Below are 13,077 nucleotides of genomic sequence, written 5' to 3'. Positions count from 1 at the left end.
CCCAGCCCAGAGGGAACCTTCCCCTGGGACTGGGGTACTTGCAGCACAGGAAGGCTGATGGACACTGTCTGAAATCCACCAAGGCTCCTCTGGGTCTGGGAAACTCATTTTGTGTGAGCAGAGTGACCCAGGCCAAGTCCCTCCCTCACTGGAAAGAGGCTCCTCTATGTGACCAGCTCCTTGGCCCCCTGAGAACAGGGACCAAAGTCCATGCAAACACATGAACACATCAGTACTTCTACATGAATACATCAGTACTTCTGAGGGGATCAGGGACAAGCCCTGGGCAGGCAGCCACAGGTCTCTGCAAGGGCAAGCCTGCAGCTCATGCAGCTCTCCCAGAAGCATTTTAGGACATTTGCTCCACCAGACCAACTCACCTGAGCCCCTCCTGCACATCCCCTGTCTGGCACAGCTGTGCCCTCCATGGGGGTCCCCACACAAGGGGTGATGGGCAGGGTGACCCCAGAGAGGAAGGTGGTGGAGAAACATCTCCCAGGGCACAGCTGGCAGTGGCATCTCTGCCTGCAGCTTGCTGTGCCAGCCTGGCTGGCTCCCACTCAGCTGGGGACACAGGTCCCTCCCCTCACACCATTAACCTTTCAGCCCCAAAATAAAAGGTTATAAAAAAACAATCCAAGTTCATTACATCCCTTAATGCATCATTTGCAAGGGAATGACCTGGAAGCAATGATGGGGAAGGAGTCAGGAGGGGGAAGGGGAAAAGCCTCAATATCCCAGCCCCAAACCCACCAAAATACTGCAAGCTGTCCACACTAGAGACTTGGCAGGAAGGACAACTGACAGCAGAGGGGTGGAGCAAGGGCAGTCAGTGGCTCTGGATCACCTCATGTCCTAGGAACTGACCCAGAGTCTCCCATGGGATCTGCTTTGTGAAACCCTCCAAGGCCGTCAGGGTGGAAGCAGGACACTCTACCCAAACCAAGCTCCCCTGGCCTGCAAAAGCCACCACGATGTTCATCTGTGGGCCACCATCAGGGTCCTACACCCAGCAGTGATGCTGCCTGCACACCCTGGCCCCCTGACACCTCCCAAGCACCTCCAACTGCAACCCAGGGCACTGGCAGAGTGGGGCCACTGGACCAGCAGCTCCCACACAGGGCTCTGGACATTTATTTTCTCACCAGAAGCAGCTCCACATTCAGAGGGAGAACATTCCCCCATCACCTCCTTCAGGGAGGGTCTTGGCAGCACTGGTGGAAGGGAAACCACACTCTCTCCTGGGGGGTGGGAACAAAGGCAGACTCAGGTGGACACTCCTGCATGTATCACCAAGTGTTGCTTTCCAGCCTAATTGTTTCTAATCCCACTTGCAAACTGACTATTAAAACCCCTCACAATAGCTGCAAACACCATGCCAGGCAGGCATCCCCAGGCTGCACTGCCAGGGTGCAAATCACACCCTCAAACCCCACACTCTTCTCTTTAACAAACACATTAATCACTTATTATAGCACAAAGAGGGGGGGTGGAAATACCCAAGAAATATAAAGGACTCATTTGTTATTATGCCACTGCACAATGAACAGAGCCATTGTTCCTACCTGGGCAGACACAGTGCTTTTCCCAGTGTGTTCTTCAAAAAATGGCAAGACAAAGCTACCAGTGGATCAGTGAACAGTTCAGAAAATAAAATACAATAAAATATCTTATATTATTCAGAGGATTTTCACACTTGATCTGTAAACGCTCTTTTATTTAATAAAAATAATCATCCATTATAGCAACTTCTGCTTGTGGTTTGGTTTTGTTTTAGTTTTTTTGTTTTTTTGTTTTTTGTTTTTTTTTTTTACATTAAAGCACAGTTTATTTGCTTTCCTCACCTCTTGAGGATACAGTTCTGGAAATGCAAGTGAATGTAAACACTGCTCTCCAAGTCCCAAGATGCATCCGGGGATTCTTGGAGTTAATTAGAAAGTCAAAAGAGAGAACAAAACCAACAAAACACTTCCCAAAAGTAAAAACATATTTTTAAAGTCTCTTCCTGTGTACCATACAACTCCAGAGAAGGCAAATTCAATTATACATTCAATGTATACAAACTTTGCTTTCTCCAAACCCTTTTTGTGACTTGTCAGCATTTGATAAAGCTGTTTTCCTATCATTGCAGATTCATTTATTTATTTATTGTGATAAATCAAAAGTTTTTTCCTATAAATGTTCTCCAGAAATTTATTCATGGCACAAGAATGTTAGATTTGTTCTGTCCATTTTTGTTTTGGGTTTTGTTTTTTTTTTAGCACAAAGAGTTGAAAGCCATTTCAGGAAAGAGTGTAAAAGCAGTATTAACTCTCTCTCCTGCTCCAATTCCACAATATTTACACTTTAATTAAAAAAAAAAAAAAAAAAAAAACAAACATTATAAAATAATGGAGAAACTGGAAGTTAAGTTTCCCACTTCAGAGTTTTGCCTTATACAAGACTGAAAGAGGGATGCTTCCCTATTTCCTAGGAAAGATGAGACTGGCAGGTTAAAAACTGAACTCTTTCTTAATTGAGAAAGACGAGTGACCACTGTGCACAAACCCCTTCCTCTCTGCAGGAAATCCTGCAGAAGTTAAACGATCACAAATCAGCACAGATGAGATAACATGATATGCAGAGCCCTGCTGTTTGCTTTGAAACGTTACCTATTTACAGTTGAGGTGGAGGAAGCGAGTGAGCATCGAACACATTTCAGTGCTGCAGAGTGGTGTAATATCAAACAAGATTAACTCGTGGGGAGCTTGGCAGGGTCCCAAGGCTCACGTTGCAAGGGAGACAGTCTCTGTTGCCTGGGACATCCCTGCCTGCACAGCAAAGCCACCCCTCTGTCGGGCTCTGCTCTCATGAGTAACGAGATGGCAGTTGCCATCTCAGCTGTGTTGTGTCACAGGCAACACAGAAATTAAACAGAAACTAAATTAAAAATAGCAACAAAGATAGCCAGTCTGGTGAGGTCTGTGATCATAAGCTTAATAGCCCCACCCCCCCCCCCCCCCCAAAAAAAAAAAAATACAGGAATTTGGGAATTTTGGTAATATTATCAAACTGTCAGGTAGGGGGATGGCTCTAGCTGTTCAGTGGTTTTGAGTGAAGGGCTTTGCAGGGGGTAGGAAAAGAAAGACTTTTTTAAGGTATCAAAGATAATTAAAGCATTCACAGTTTCAAAGCTGCTTGCCTTACAAAAATTAAGCATTCAAATTCAAGAATACAATACTGTATTTTACAAGGGGGTCAAAATTCATTACATATACAACAAGGGGGGGAAAAGACACAACAAAATAAAAAAGCCAACACCTCTGGCGTGGCATACTCCCTCTTTGTTGTTCATCTCGCAGAGCTGCACGACATTTGCCTTTAAAGAGTCAAACTGAGCAGTCATGAGAATATCCACTGAGAGATTCTGGCAGAAGGAGAAAAAAAAAAAAGAAACAACCCTAACAAAATAAACCAAGCAAGTCAAAGGCCATCTTTCCCTGGCAAGCCGAATGCCACAGCTCAGACCTCCACTTGCCTGCTGCTCTTCTCTGCTGCTGCCCCGTGCTCCCACAGGCTCATCTCAGGTTTTAAAGGCTTCCTGCTGAAGGAAACCATCCCACGCAAGCACAGCCCGAGAGAGACTCACTTCTTTACACTCCTACAAAGTCCTGATTAGTCCTGCCGGTAGCACAGGGTCCTTCAAACACTCCTTTTCCTCTCTATCCTGCAGAGGATCCTTTTGAAGGCCCGTCTGAAGTCATGGTTGAAAATGGTGTAGATGACAGGGTTCAAGGAGCTATTGCAGTAACCGAACCAGAAGAAGAACTTGAAGAGGGTGTCGGGCACGGCGCAGCTCTCGCAGACGGCCGTCAGCGTGTAGGTGAAGAAGAAGGGGAACCAGCAGATGACAAAGACCCCGATCACCACTGCAAGCACAAAGGTGAAGCGCTTCTCCCGGTTCTGCCTGCCTCTCCAGCGGGACCCTTTGGTGTTCCTCTCCTCCTCTGTCTTCCTGGGCAAACTGTCCCCGGGCTTAATTTGGCTCAGCTTAGTCTTGGTCTTTCCTCTCGATGGTCTCTCTGACTTCTTACACTGGTTGTTCTCCTGGTGCTCGGAGGAAGATGTCTCCTCCATGTCTATGCCATTGACCTCTCCCTCTTGCCCACCACTGCCTCCTGCTGCCTTCTCCCCGTTGAGCTGGGCTGTGGCTGGCAGGTCCTCCTTGTCAGTCAAGCCATTCTGCTTCTTCTCAGGGCGCTCTGCCCGCTTGTTCGGCGGGACCCTTGTTCTCCTCTTGGCTATCTGGTAGATGCGCATGTAGACCAGGATCATGATGAGGCATGGGGCAAAGAAGGAGCCGATGCTAGAAGAGATGATGTACCACTTCTCATCGTTGATCTTGCACTCTGCCACCCCCTGGTCAGCCTGCTGCCCGCTCTTCTTCTCGATGGAGATGAGTGGTGGGAAGGAGATGACAGCTGAGATGACCCAGACGATGAAGATGATGCATTTGATGCGTCGCGGGGTACGCTTGAGGTTGTACTCGATGGCTTGTGTGATGGACCAGTACCGGTCCAGGCTGATGGCACAGAGGTGCACAATGGAGGAGGTGCAGAACAGCACATCCAAGGCCAGGTAGATCTCACACCAGACTTTACCGAAGTACCAGTACCCCATCACCTCATTTGCCAGCGAGAAGGGGATGACCAGAGTGGCCACCAGGATGTCAGCTGAGGCTAAGGAGACCAGGAAGAGGTTCTGGGGGGCTTTGAGCGCCCGGCTGGTGAAGACAGCGATGATGACCAGGACGTTGCCAAAGACGGTGAAGAGCATGAGCAAGCCGGCCAGGCTGATGAGAGTGATGGTGGTGTGCAGAGGGTACGGCGTGCCCCAGCCCGGCCCGGCCCCGCTGTCGTTGAAAGTCCCATTGGTGCCGGGAGGGGGGTAGCCCTCCTCCTCCTCCAGCTGCCGCTGGTACTCCATGGAGGAGAAGAAGTGTCCCCTCTCCGTGAACGGGCGCTCCAGGTTAAACATCAACCCTGGCTGCGCGGACACCCCCGCCCTTCGCCCCGGCTCCACCCGCGCCGCGCCCGGCTCCGAGCGCGGCTCCTCCGCGTCCTACAGCGCCGGCCGGGGCGGAGCGGCGCGCCGGGGGCCGGGGGGCTGCGGGCGGGCACGGCGCATGCTGCGCGCTGCCGCGGGACCCCCGAGCGCGGCGGGGCGGGCGGAGCGGGGCCGAGCCGGGAGCTCAGCCGGCCGCGGCTGCTCTGCCTCGCTCGCCGCCCAGCAGCTTTATAGCCCCGGATCGGGCCGGGGCTGCCGCGTCAGCCCCACGTGGGGAGCTGCCCCCGGTGCGCGCTCACGCACACACAGACACAGACAGAGACACGCATGGACAGGCGGACACACACGGACACACACAGCCCGACTCGCACATCGCGCACCCCTGCACCGGCACGGAGCCGCGCGTCCCCCGCACAGCCCCTCGCCGCGCTCTCAGCGCACACAGCACCCGCTCGCACCGCCCGTATTTGCGCACCCGCTCGCACTGCTCGTGTTCGCACCGCCCGTGTTCGCACTGCTTGTATTTGCACACCCGCTCGCTCCCCGGCCGCTCCGCGCACACACCTGCACCCACTGTCACGCTGTCCCCATCCCACGGTCTCGCCCAGCCCAGCTCTCCGCCCCGCCCGGAGCGAGCCCCGCTGTCCCCGGGGATGGGCGTGCGAGGAGCGGCTGGAGGCGAGAACCGTGCGGGCGCAGCGCAGCCTCCGCGGGCCGGCCGGGGGTGCACAAAGCCGGGCAGTGAAAGCTGCCGCCCCGCTCCGCCTGTGCGCCGGGGAACGGACGGGCTCCGCTCCGGCTCCTGGCTGCGCTTGCTGGGAGCCCCGAGGGCAGCGCTTTCCCCACGGCCTCGTGTGTCAGCCGGGAGGGCTGAGCTGCCGGCCCCGAGGGCGGGGGAGCCCGCAGGGATGGAGGGTCCCCGCAGGGATGGAGGGTCCCCGAGCACGGAGGGTTCCCCCGGGCGGGCGCTGCCGGCGGCCCCGGGCAGCGCGGCGGGGCAGTGGCACCTGGTGGCCGCGGTGCCTCACTGCAGCCACCGGGCCGAGCGGCGGCTCCCGCTGCAGCATCCCCCCAGTGCAGCATCCCCCCAGTGCAGCATCCCCCCGACGGCCGAGGGCAGGACGAGCTGCCGGAGCAGCCGGGGATGGGGCAGCCCCGCACTGCCGCACCGACCCCGCTGCACGGGGGCCCCATGCCACAGCACAGGCTGAGCACACTCTCAGCACGTTGGCCTGGGGTGCCCCACACCTGGAAAGCCTCCCCAGCAGCACCGGGGCGGGCATCACCCACCTCCATGGCTGCAGCAGCAGCGTGGGAGCTCTGTAACAGCAACGGAACAACACTGACCTCCAGGTATCCCGCCCAGCCCCAGCACTGCCAGCTCTCAGCACATGCAGGTCACTCACCTGCAGAGCACACGGCCTCCAGCCCCGATCCTCTCACTCCTGGCCTCTTTTCCCTCGTTTTCAGGTGGTTCAGGTGATGCTCACTCCAGATTCAGGCTGCTCTCAATCGCCGCGCTGAATGCTCGGGCCAATGAACCGATTTCCTCTGCAAGAGGAAAGCCTTAGGGAGGAAGGCCTGTCATCTTTGTCCCTGTGCCACACACCGTGTTATAAGCCAGGCCCAGGAGCAGTGACGCCCAAGAGAGGGAACGGGAATGGGAGAGATGGGGTCTGGGAGCCAGAGAGCAGAGCCTCTGGGACTGGCACAGGGCTGAGTGAGGGAAAAGGAGGGGGAATCCTATTGCCTGAGTCAGTGAGTGCAGGGCCCACTGCACTGGTGTGTCTGGGAAAAGGGCAAAATGCAGAGTCACTTAAAACCTGTAAATTGAACCAAGATAACTGACATTCCCACAGAAAAGATCTCTGTCTGAGAATAACTGTGACATACGACAGACTTCACTGCAAGGATGAGAGGACTAAGTCACCTAGTCTATGGCAAGGCCAGGTGAGAGGTCAAGGATATGCTGGGCTTTGCAAACACCTCCTGCTGTTTGCAGGGGACTGCTGTGCTCTGCAGGGTGCCTTGCTCTGGCTGGCAGAGGGTCTTCCTCAGATAAGGAGTCTTCCTCACTCTTGGCAGAAGCCTCCTTGGTCACTGCTTGGGAGGAAGGACCCAGAGAGGGAAGGGCGTAGGCTGTGCTCTGTCAGCATGGTGAACCCCTCTGTGGTCAGCTCATCCCAGTTCTAACATTTCACCTTCACTAAGGGCAGCAGGGACTGTCTGAAATTCTTTGCTCAGACCTGGGATGTTGCCTTTCTGGAAACACCCTGCCTTCTCCCCATGCTCTCTGCATTCCCCAACACAGACAGAATGCTATTTAATGCTGATTTAAATGACAAAGCATGACCAGCTGCCTTGATTTTCTGTCTCTTTTTGTAGCTAGACACCCCCAGTCGGCCCGAAGTTAAACACAGCCAACAACCTTGCTCCTGATCCACTGCATGGCAAAAGCAGCTTTCATCAGTTCAGTTTGCTGGGACAAAGAGCCCAAGGGGAACATGAGGCCAAAAGCCTGAAGAAAAGGGTTTGTCCCAGAAACACCACTAGAAAGAGGGCTCTCTGCAAGCAGGGAACAGCTAGGATGGCATTGTGTTCAACTCAGAGAGGGAGAAAACCTGCCTCATCAAAGGCACTTTCCTCTCATTGCCACCATTGTGTGCGTGTGACACCTCTGTGATTTTATTGACACCAGAAGTGCTCAGCACTGTCTGCAAAGTGACCCAGTAATGATAAGTCTCCCCTTGATTTTCTCTGCAGGTTATCTCATGATTCTGCCCAGTTCTTGAGATGAAGGCTGGTCAGAAATTGCAAGTGCTGGCAAATGACCTTAAGATCTCACATGACAACCCACGGCACACCTTTTCCTACAGGACAGCTGTCTTTACAAGTCTTCATGCTTGATGATAATTTGTAATATTCATAAAGCCTGAACTCCCAGAGTCCTGGGATTAGGCAAGAAACTTTTAGCCCTGGGAAGACTGTAGAAAAAAGTTCCACAGGGACAAAAAACAGCTAGCAAAGAACATTTTTATAACAATTCCCTGGCATTTGCATCCAGACGCTCAATTTTTGCATGCTGACAACATTAATATGAGCAATAAGACTCTGCAGATCAAACTCAGTCGACAAGTGCCTGACAAGACAGCCCAGAAAACAGCCTGTTCTCTGCAGCATCCCCCAGCAAAGAGCTGCAGGAGCCTGCCCTTTCCCCAGAAAGCAGCCTGGTTTCTCAGCAGAGCCCCACGAGGAATTGGGCTCTCCAGCCGGGGGGGATGGCCTGGGTGCACACTAATGAGTGAGGCTGAAGCTGCCAAGCTCCTGTGCTGGCTCCCCTGCAGCAGCTCCATCCCGGGAGGGCAGCTCTGCCCTTTCCGAGGCACCGGTTCGCATTCAGCTCGCGTGCCTGGAGCGCGGCCCCGCAAACAAACTGACCTTTACAGCTGCTTTAGGTCATTAATTAGGCATGCTGCCTCCATGGTTGTACATCTCCACTCCAGCATCGCTCCCAGCATCATCTCCGTTGCAGGGAGCTGGGACCACTCTCCCCTGGTGCCTCAGCATCCGTGCGGTCTCGGAGCTGCTCACAGCACGAAGCAAACCACACGTGGAGAGAGGATCTCTGGAAAGAATCGCTATGGTAATAAGGATGCAAAACGTATGTTTTGAGCAAGCAGCCCCGGGAATTGTTTATTTCCAGAAGAGCAGCGAGATTCTGGCAGGGGAAAATTTAAAAAACGCTGGTAAAGTACCAAGGCTTGCTTTTTAGACAGTATGGGCCAAACCTAAGACTCTGTCAAGGCACGGCAGCACAGACTCCTGAGGGGGACCACATGAAAGGGGCAACCATTGGAACAGGGTGCAGAAATTATTGCTCAGCAGAAAAGCTTTCAAGAGCAACTTGACACAAGCATAAAAGAGGGAAGCCTTGTTTACCTCTGGGTGCACAGCACCCACAGCTACAGCAGTCACAGTTTGCTTTGCATGAGGTCTGTGATTTGCACTGATCTCAATATTTGCATATCCATGGCAGGAAGCCCTTGTTGTAGCTGTGTGTTTTGATCATGCTACTGGGCTTATCTGAATGTATCAAAGCAGGGTCTCGTTCAGGAGGATTTGCCTTACTAACTGTTCAGTTGCCCTTGGGAGTAAGGCACTGAAATCCCATGGCTTGTGACACCCTGTGGTGTTAATGACTGCATAGCCCTTCACAGCAGCTTCAGCTTGGTCAGTTTTCCAGCAGAGCAAGGACAAGCCAGCAAAGATGCACCCAAGTCACACAAAAAAATGGTTTTCCCTTTTACTGGCTTAACCCCAGGAGGAGAAACAGCATAGGAGCTATCAGGGAAGAGGCACAGACATTCTGCAGACAAACCTGGCTTTGCTGGGTTTATGATTTTGCTGGGTTTATGCAAAGTAATGCATCAAGCACACTATCATTTCCAGGCAGATGTTTCAAATGTGGTGATTCTTATTTTCCTTCTATTTCTAAATTAAATTCAAAAACTGCCTAATGTAGCCACCCCTCCAGTTGCTTTGAGACCCCAGGCACTTTTCCTCCTACACACATTCAGACCCACAGCCCTTCTATTCCCCTGCTGCACATGAGAGTTTGGGGTTTGCTCTTTTCACAGCAATCACTCCTGCAGAGCCAGGCATGTTTTTCAACATGTTTTCAGGCAAGTTTTTCTGAACTCAGCTGCTAGATGTACTTTTCCAAGTTTTTTGAATAAATCAGTAGGAAAGGGATAGGTGCAGCAGTGGTCTCTGCTAGCACCTAATCCCCTTGTGAGCAGGGATGTTGCTGTGGTATCAGATGTTCAGAGGGGAAGGAAAGGAGACACACTGAATATTACCTACAGTGGCAGCTCTACACTCCCCCATCTGCAGACAGCTGGCTCAAAACAGCACAAGATGGATGCTGTGTGACCACCTGCTCCTGAGGTAGTTTTTTTGCAAACAACTTGAAAGCTCTGCTTGCCTTTCCTCTGCTGTTTGGGTTGCCTGCCCTGTTCAGCAGGATTTTAACTGCCAGATTTGATTGCACAGCCCTAAACCAACAGCCAAGAGAAACATTTCCAGATTATAGCGTGGCAGAGTCAGGGTGAGGCTGACATGGGGATTGTGCTCATGCAAGCCTCTGGTTTATTTGTTCAGTATTTTCCTTCTTGCTTCTGCCTGGTGTCACAGTGGCCTCTGGAACATAAAAAGCTCGTTTCAGCACTGCAGGAGGAGTGATGCATAAGAAACCTCCCTGGCTGCCTGAGTGTTACTGGCTTGTGCCCCTCAGGCACTTCATTGCCTGTGGGAGAAGGGAGAGTGATGTGCATTTTCTCTCTGCAGCACCCACAAATACACACACAAGGTGAGTATGTTTTGATGAATGTTGGTTTTTTTTCAGTTCCCTGTTTGGGACTTCTCCTTCCTCACTGCATCCTGCAACATGGCCAGAACTAAACACCAGGGGGCCATCCCTCAGTGCTGGGGAGCAGCTCCAAATTCCCCTCCCCAGGCTTCCCAGCGTGCCAGCTCACAAGATAGATCCCACTGAAATTAGCCAAGAACAGTGGAAGCACAGTAATAAACAAACCAAACTGTCTCTGGACCATTCCTAATATACTACAGGGACCTTCCATACCACTCACTATCTCGCTCAAGGAACTGAGTCACTGCCTCCCATAAAACCCTGTATCAGACTACAATGGGCTTGCTTTTCCATACCTAAAGACCATAGAGCCAAAACACAGTGAAAACACAGTCAAATCCTTCCAGCCCTGCTCAGACCTAGGGTAGGTAATACTCCCCAACCTCTGGCCCCACTCCTGCCTGGAGGTTGCCCACACACAGCCTTGCTCCTGTGGGCACTCCTTGATCTGCTCCCGTGCAAAAACTCCCCTCAGCAGCAATACCCAGCAAGAAATGACCAAGCCAGAAGCACTACCACACTCCTGGAACCAGGGCAAGCATTCCAGCCAGTCACAAAGGGAATGGCTCTCCAAGCCTGCACTGCAACAACTCACCCCGAGAGGTGGTAGATTGCTGGAAGTGTCCATGGTCAGGTTGGTTGGGAGACTGAGCAACCTGACCTAGCTGAAGCTATCCCTGCTCATTGCAGGGGAGTTGGATTGGACTATATGACCTTTAAAATGCCTTCCAACCCAAATCATTCTATGATTCTATGAAAAGCAGGTTATCCTGGGCATGCAGAATGGTACCCAGGCCAGTATTCAGAGAGCAGAAAGGTTGGGCACCTTATAACCTTCCCTAAATGAAAGCAATAAAGTTTCTGCAGCTCAACAAGTTCCCCTTCATGAGCAGAGTCAGCCTATGTTCAAGACAAAATCGAAACCGTGTCCCCATAAAGCATTTAATTTCCCAGCTGGGAGACACTGACATTCAGTTACTCAGCTGAGGAGTAACTCATTCCTTCAAGTTCCACTCCCCAGTGCCCAAAGGTCACTGCCCAGTGCACCTGTCCTTTCCCCCCCATTCTCCACCATCTACTTCACTGCCTCTGGGGCTGCTGTCACCAACATTCACTGGATCCCTCTTGCAAAGGCAGGAGTGGCCCAGGTGAGCTGTAACTCTCTGGTCTATCACCCATCCCCAGCAAACACCTCTGGCACAGCCAGAGCAAAGCTTCCAGTGAAGCACACAGCTCTGAAAAGGGAAGGCACAGCAGAGAGCAGCCATGCAGTCCTTGCAATTCCCACCTGCCAAAGTGTGGGTCTCACAGCAGGTTCAGGTCCTCGTGGGAAAGGGGAAGCAGGTCATACACCCTCTGCAAAAACCAGTGCAAAGTAAATTGCTACAGCAGGAGGCAGCTTTCTGTACATCCCTGCATCAGGCAGGTTTGCCAGCTCACCATGGCTACATCAATGCAGGGTGGCAGCAGCAATTCTTGAAGGCTGAGCTGTATAAAATGTCCAGGGAATAATTTCCTGAAATTGCCGGGTTCCCAGAAAGCAGAGCACGTCAGCATGGTTTCACAGGGAGGGAGAGAGGCCAGAGAACACAGCATGTGTTTCCCTTATTCCTTACTTCACCATCTAGTGGCAAAAGCAAATAGCACTGAGGAGCCATCCAGGAGCTGCAGCAGCTCTGGAAGGAGACTGTGCTTTGCACCAGCTCCTCCTGCTTAGATCAGCTGCCTCAGCTGGGGACACAGAGGAGGACAGAGGCAGTATCCAAGACCCTCAGTCCTAGATCATGGCCCTGTATAAACACTCCTCTGCACAGGCTGACTCCCCTCCCAGATGGATCACCACCCACCCCGTGCCGCTGTGTCCCCGCTGTCCCCACGCTGGCTGCAGCCCACAGGCTCCTGTAATTCCTCCCCCAGGCACAGTTCTTCCACTCCTACTCCTGCCCCAGCCTCTCCTCAGAATGGCCCCAGCTCCCACGGGGACAGTAAGCACAGACAGCAGGACAAACCCAGGTCTCCTGGCAATCAAACCCAGCACAGGCTGAGACAAGCCTCCAGGAAAAGATGTCATGTTGAGCAGAGCCCTTCCAAGTTGAGACTTTGCCCTCCCCATCTCAGCTGAATTGCTAACCAGGGGTGTAGTAAGTAGAGGACAAAAGGTGGAAAGGGACACATACCTCCAAGGAAAAACCTTCACTGTGGGCTCAGCTGGGTGTTACAAGTACCTGGGGTGCTGGGGAGAGCTTGCCTTCATCAGCTTTCCAGAGCTGCTTTCTCCCTGTGCTGCCCCTTTGCCACCAGGCCATGCCAAAGGGGAGAGTTCCACCAAGTTCCTTTCCACATCCCAGCCACAATCCACCCACTTGGACGTGGCAGGAATGCTTGCATACAACCTGCTCCATGAGAGGGAAGGAGAGGGCACCTGTCTCTGCAGGTGCAGACCACCCAGAATGGGGAGGTCACAGTAGGTTCAGACCCCAGAGCAGGGCCAAGTGTTGCCCCACATTTGAACTCCAGCTGGTCCATGGTCCAACACCTTCCTGGCCTGTGTGCTGTAGTCGGGCAAGCCAAAACCAGAGCAAAACCATCTTCATCTGGTGGGC

General features: G+C 52.7%; 1 protein-coding gene across 1 annotated transcript; it reads right to left on the bottom strand.

Moving 5' to 3' along the window:
* Nucleotides 1-1,696: 1,696 nt before the first annotated feature.
* ADRA2A (adrenoceptor alpha 2A) lies at nucleotides 1,697-5,281 on the bottom strand. Its single transcript, XM_056494677.1, has one exon. The coding sequence runs from the start codon at nucleotides 5,014-5,016 to the stop codon at nucleotides 3,682-3,684; it is 1,335 nt and encodes a 444-aa protein (XP_056350652.1). The 5' UTR covers nucleotides 5,017-5,281; the 3' UTR covers nucleotides 1,697-3,681.
* Nucleotides 5,282-13,077: the final 7,796 nt, after the last annotated feature.

Source organism: Oenanthe melanoleuca, chromosome 6 (genome assembly GCF_029582105.1).
Source record: "Oenanthe melanoleuca isolate GR-GAL-2019-014 chromosome 6, OMel1.0, whole genome shotgun sequence".
Lineage (NCBI taxonomy): Eukaryota > Metazoa > Chordata > Aves > Passeriformes > Muscicapidae > Oenanthe > Oenanthe melanoleuca.
The sequence above is the reverse complement of the archived record's forward strand: the minus strand, read 5'-3'. Positions and strand labels throughout refer to the sequence as shown.

Bases quoted from the DNA above. Each gene is read 5' to 3' on its own strand.
- ADRA2A (XM_056494677.1), bottom strand. From the start codon at position 5,016: ATGTTTAACCTGGAGCGCCCGTTCACGGAGAGGGGACACTTCTTCTCC.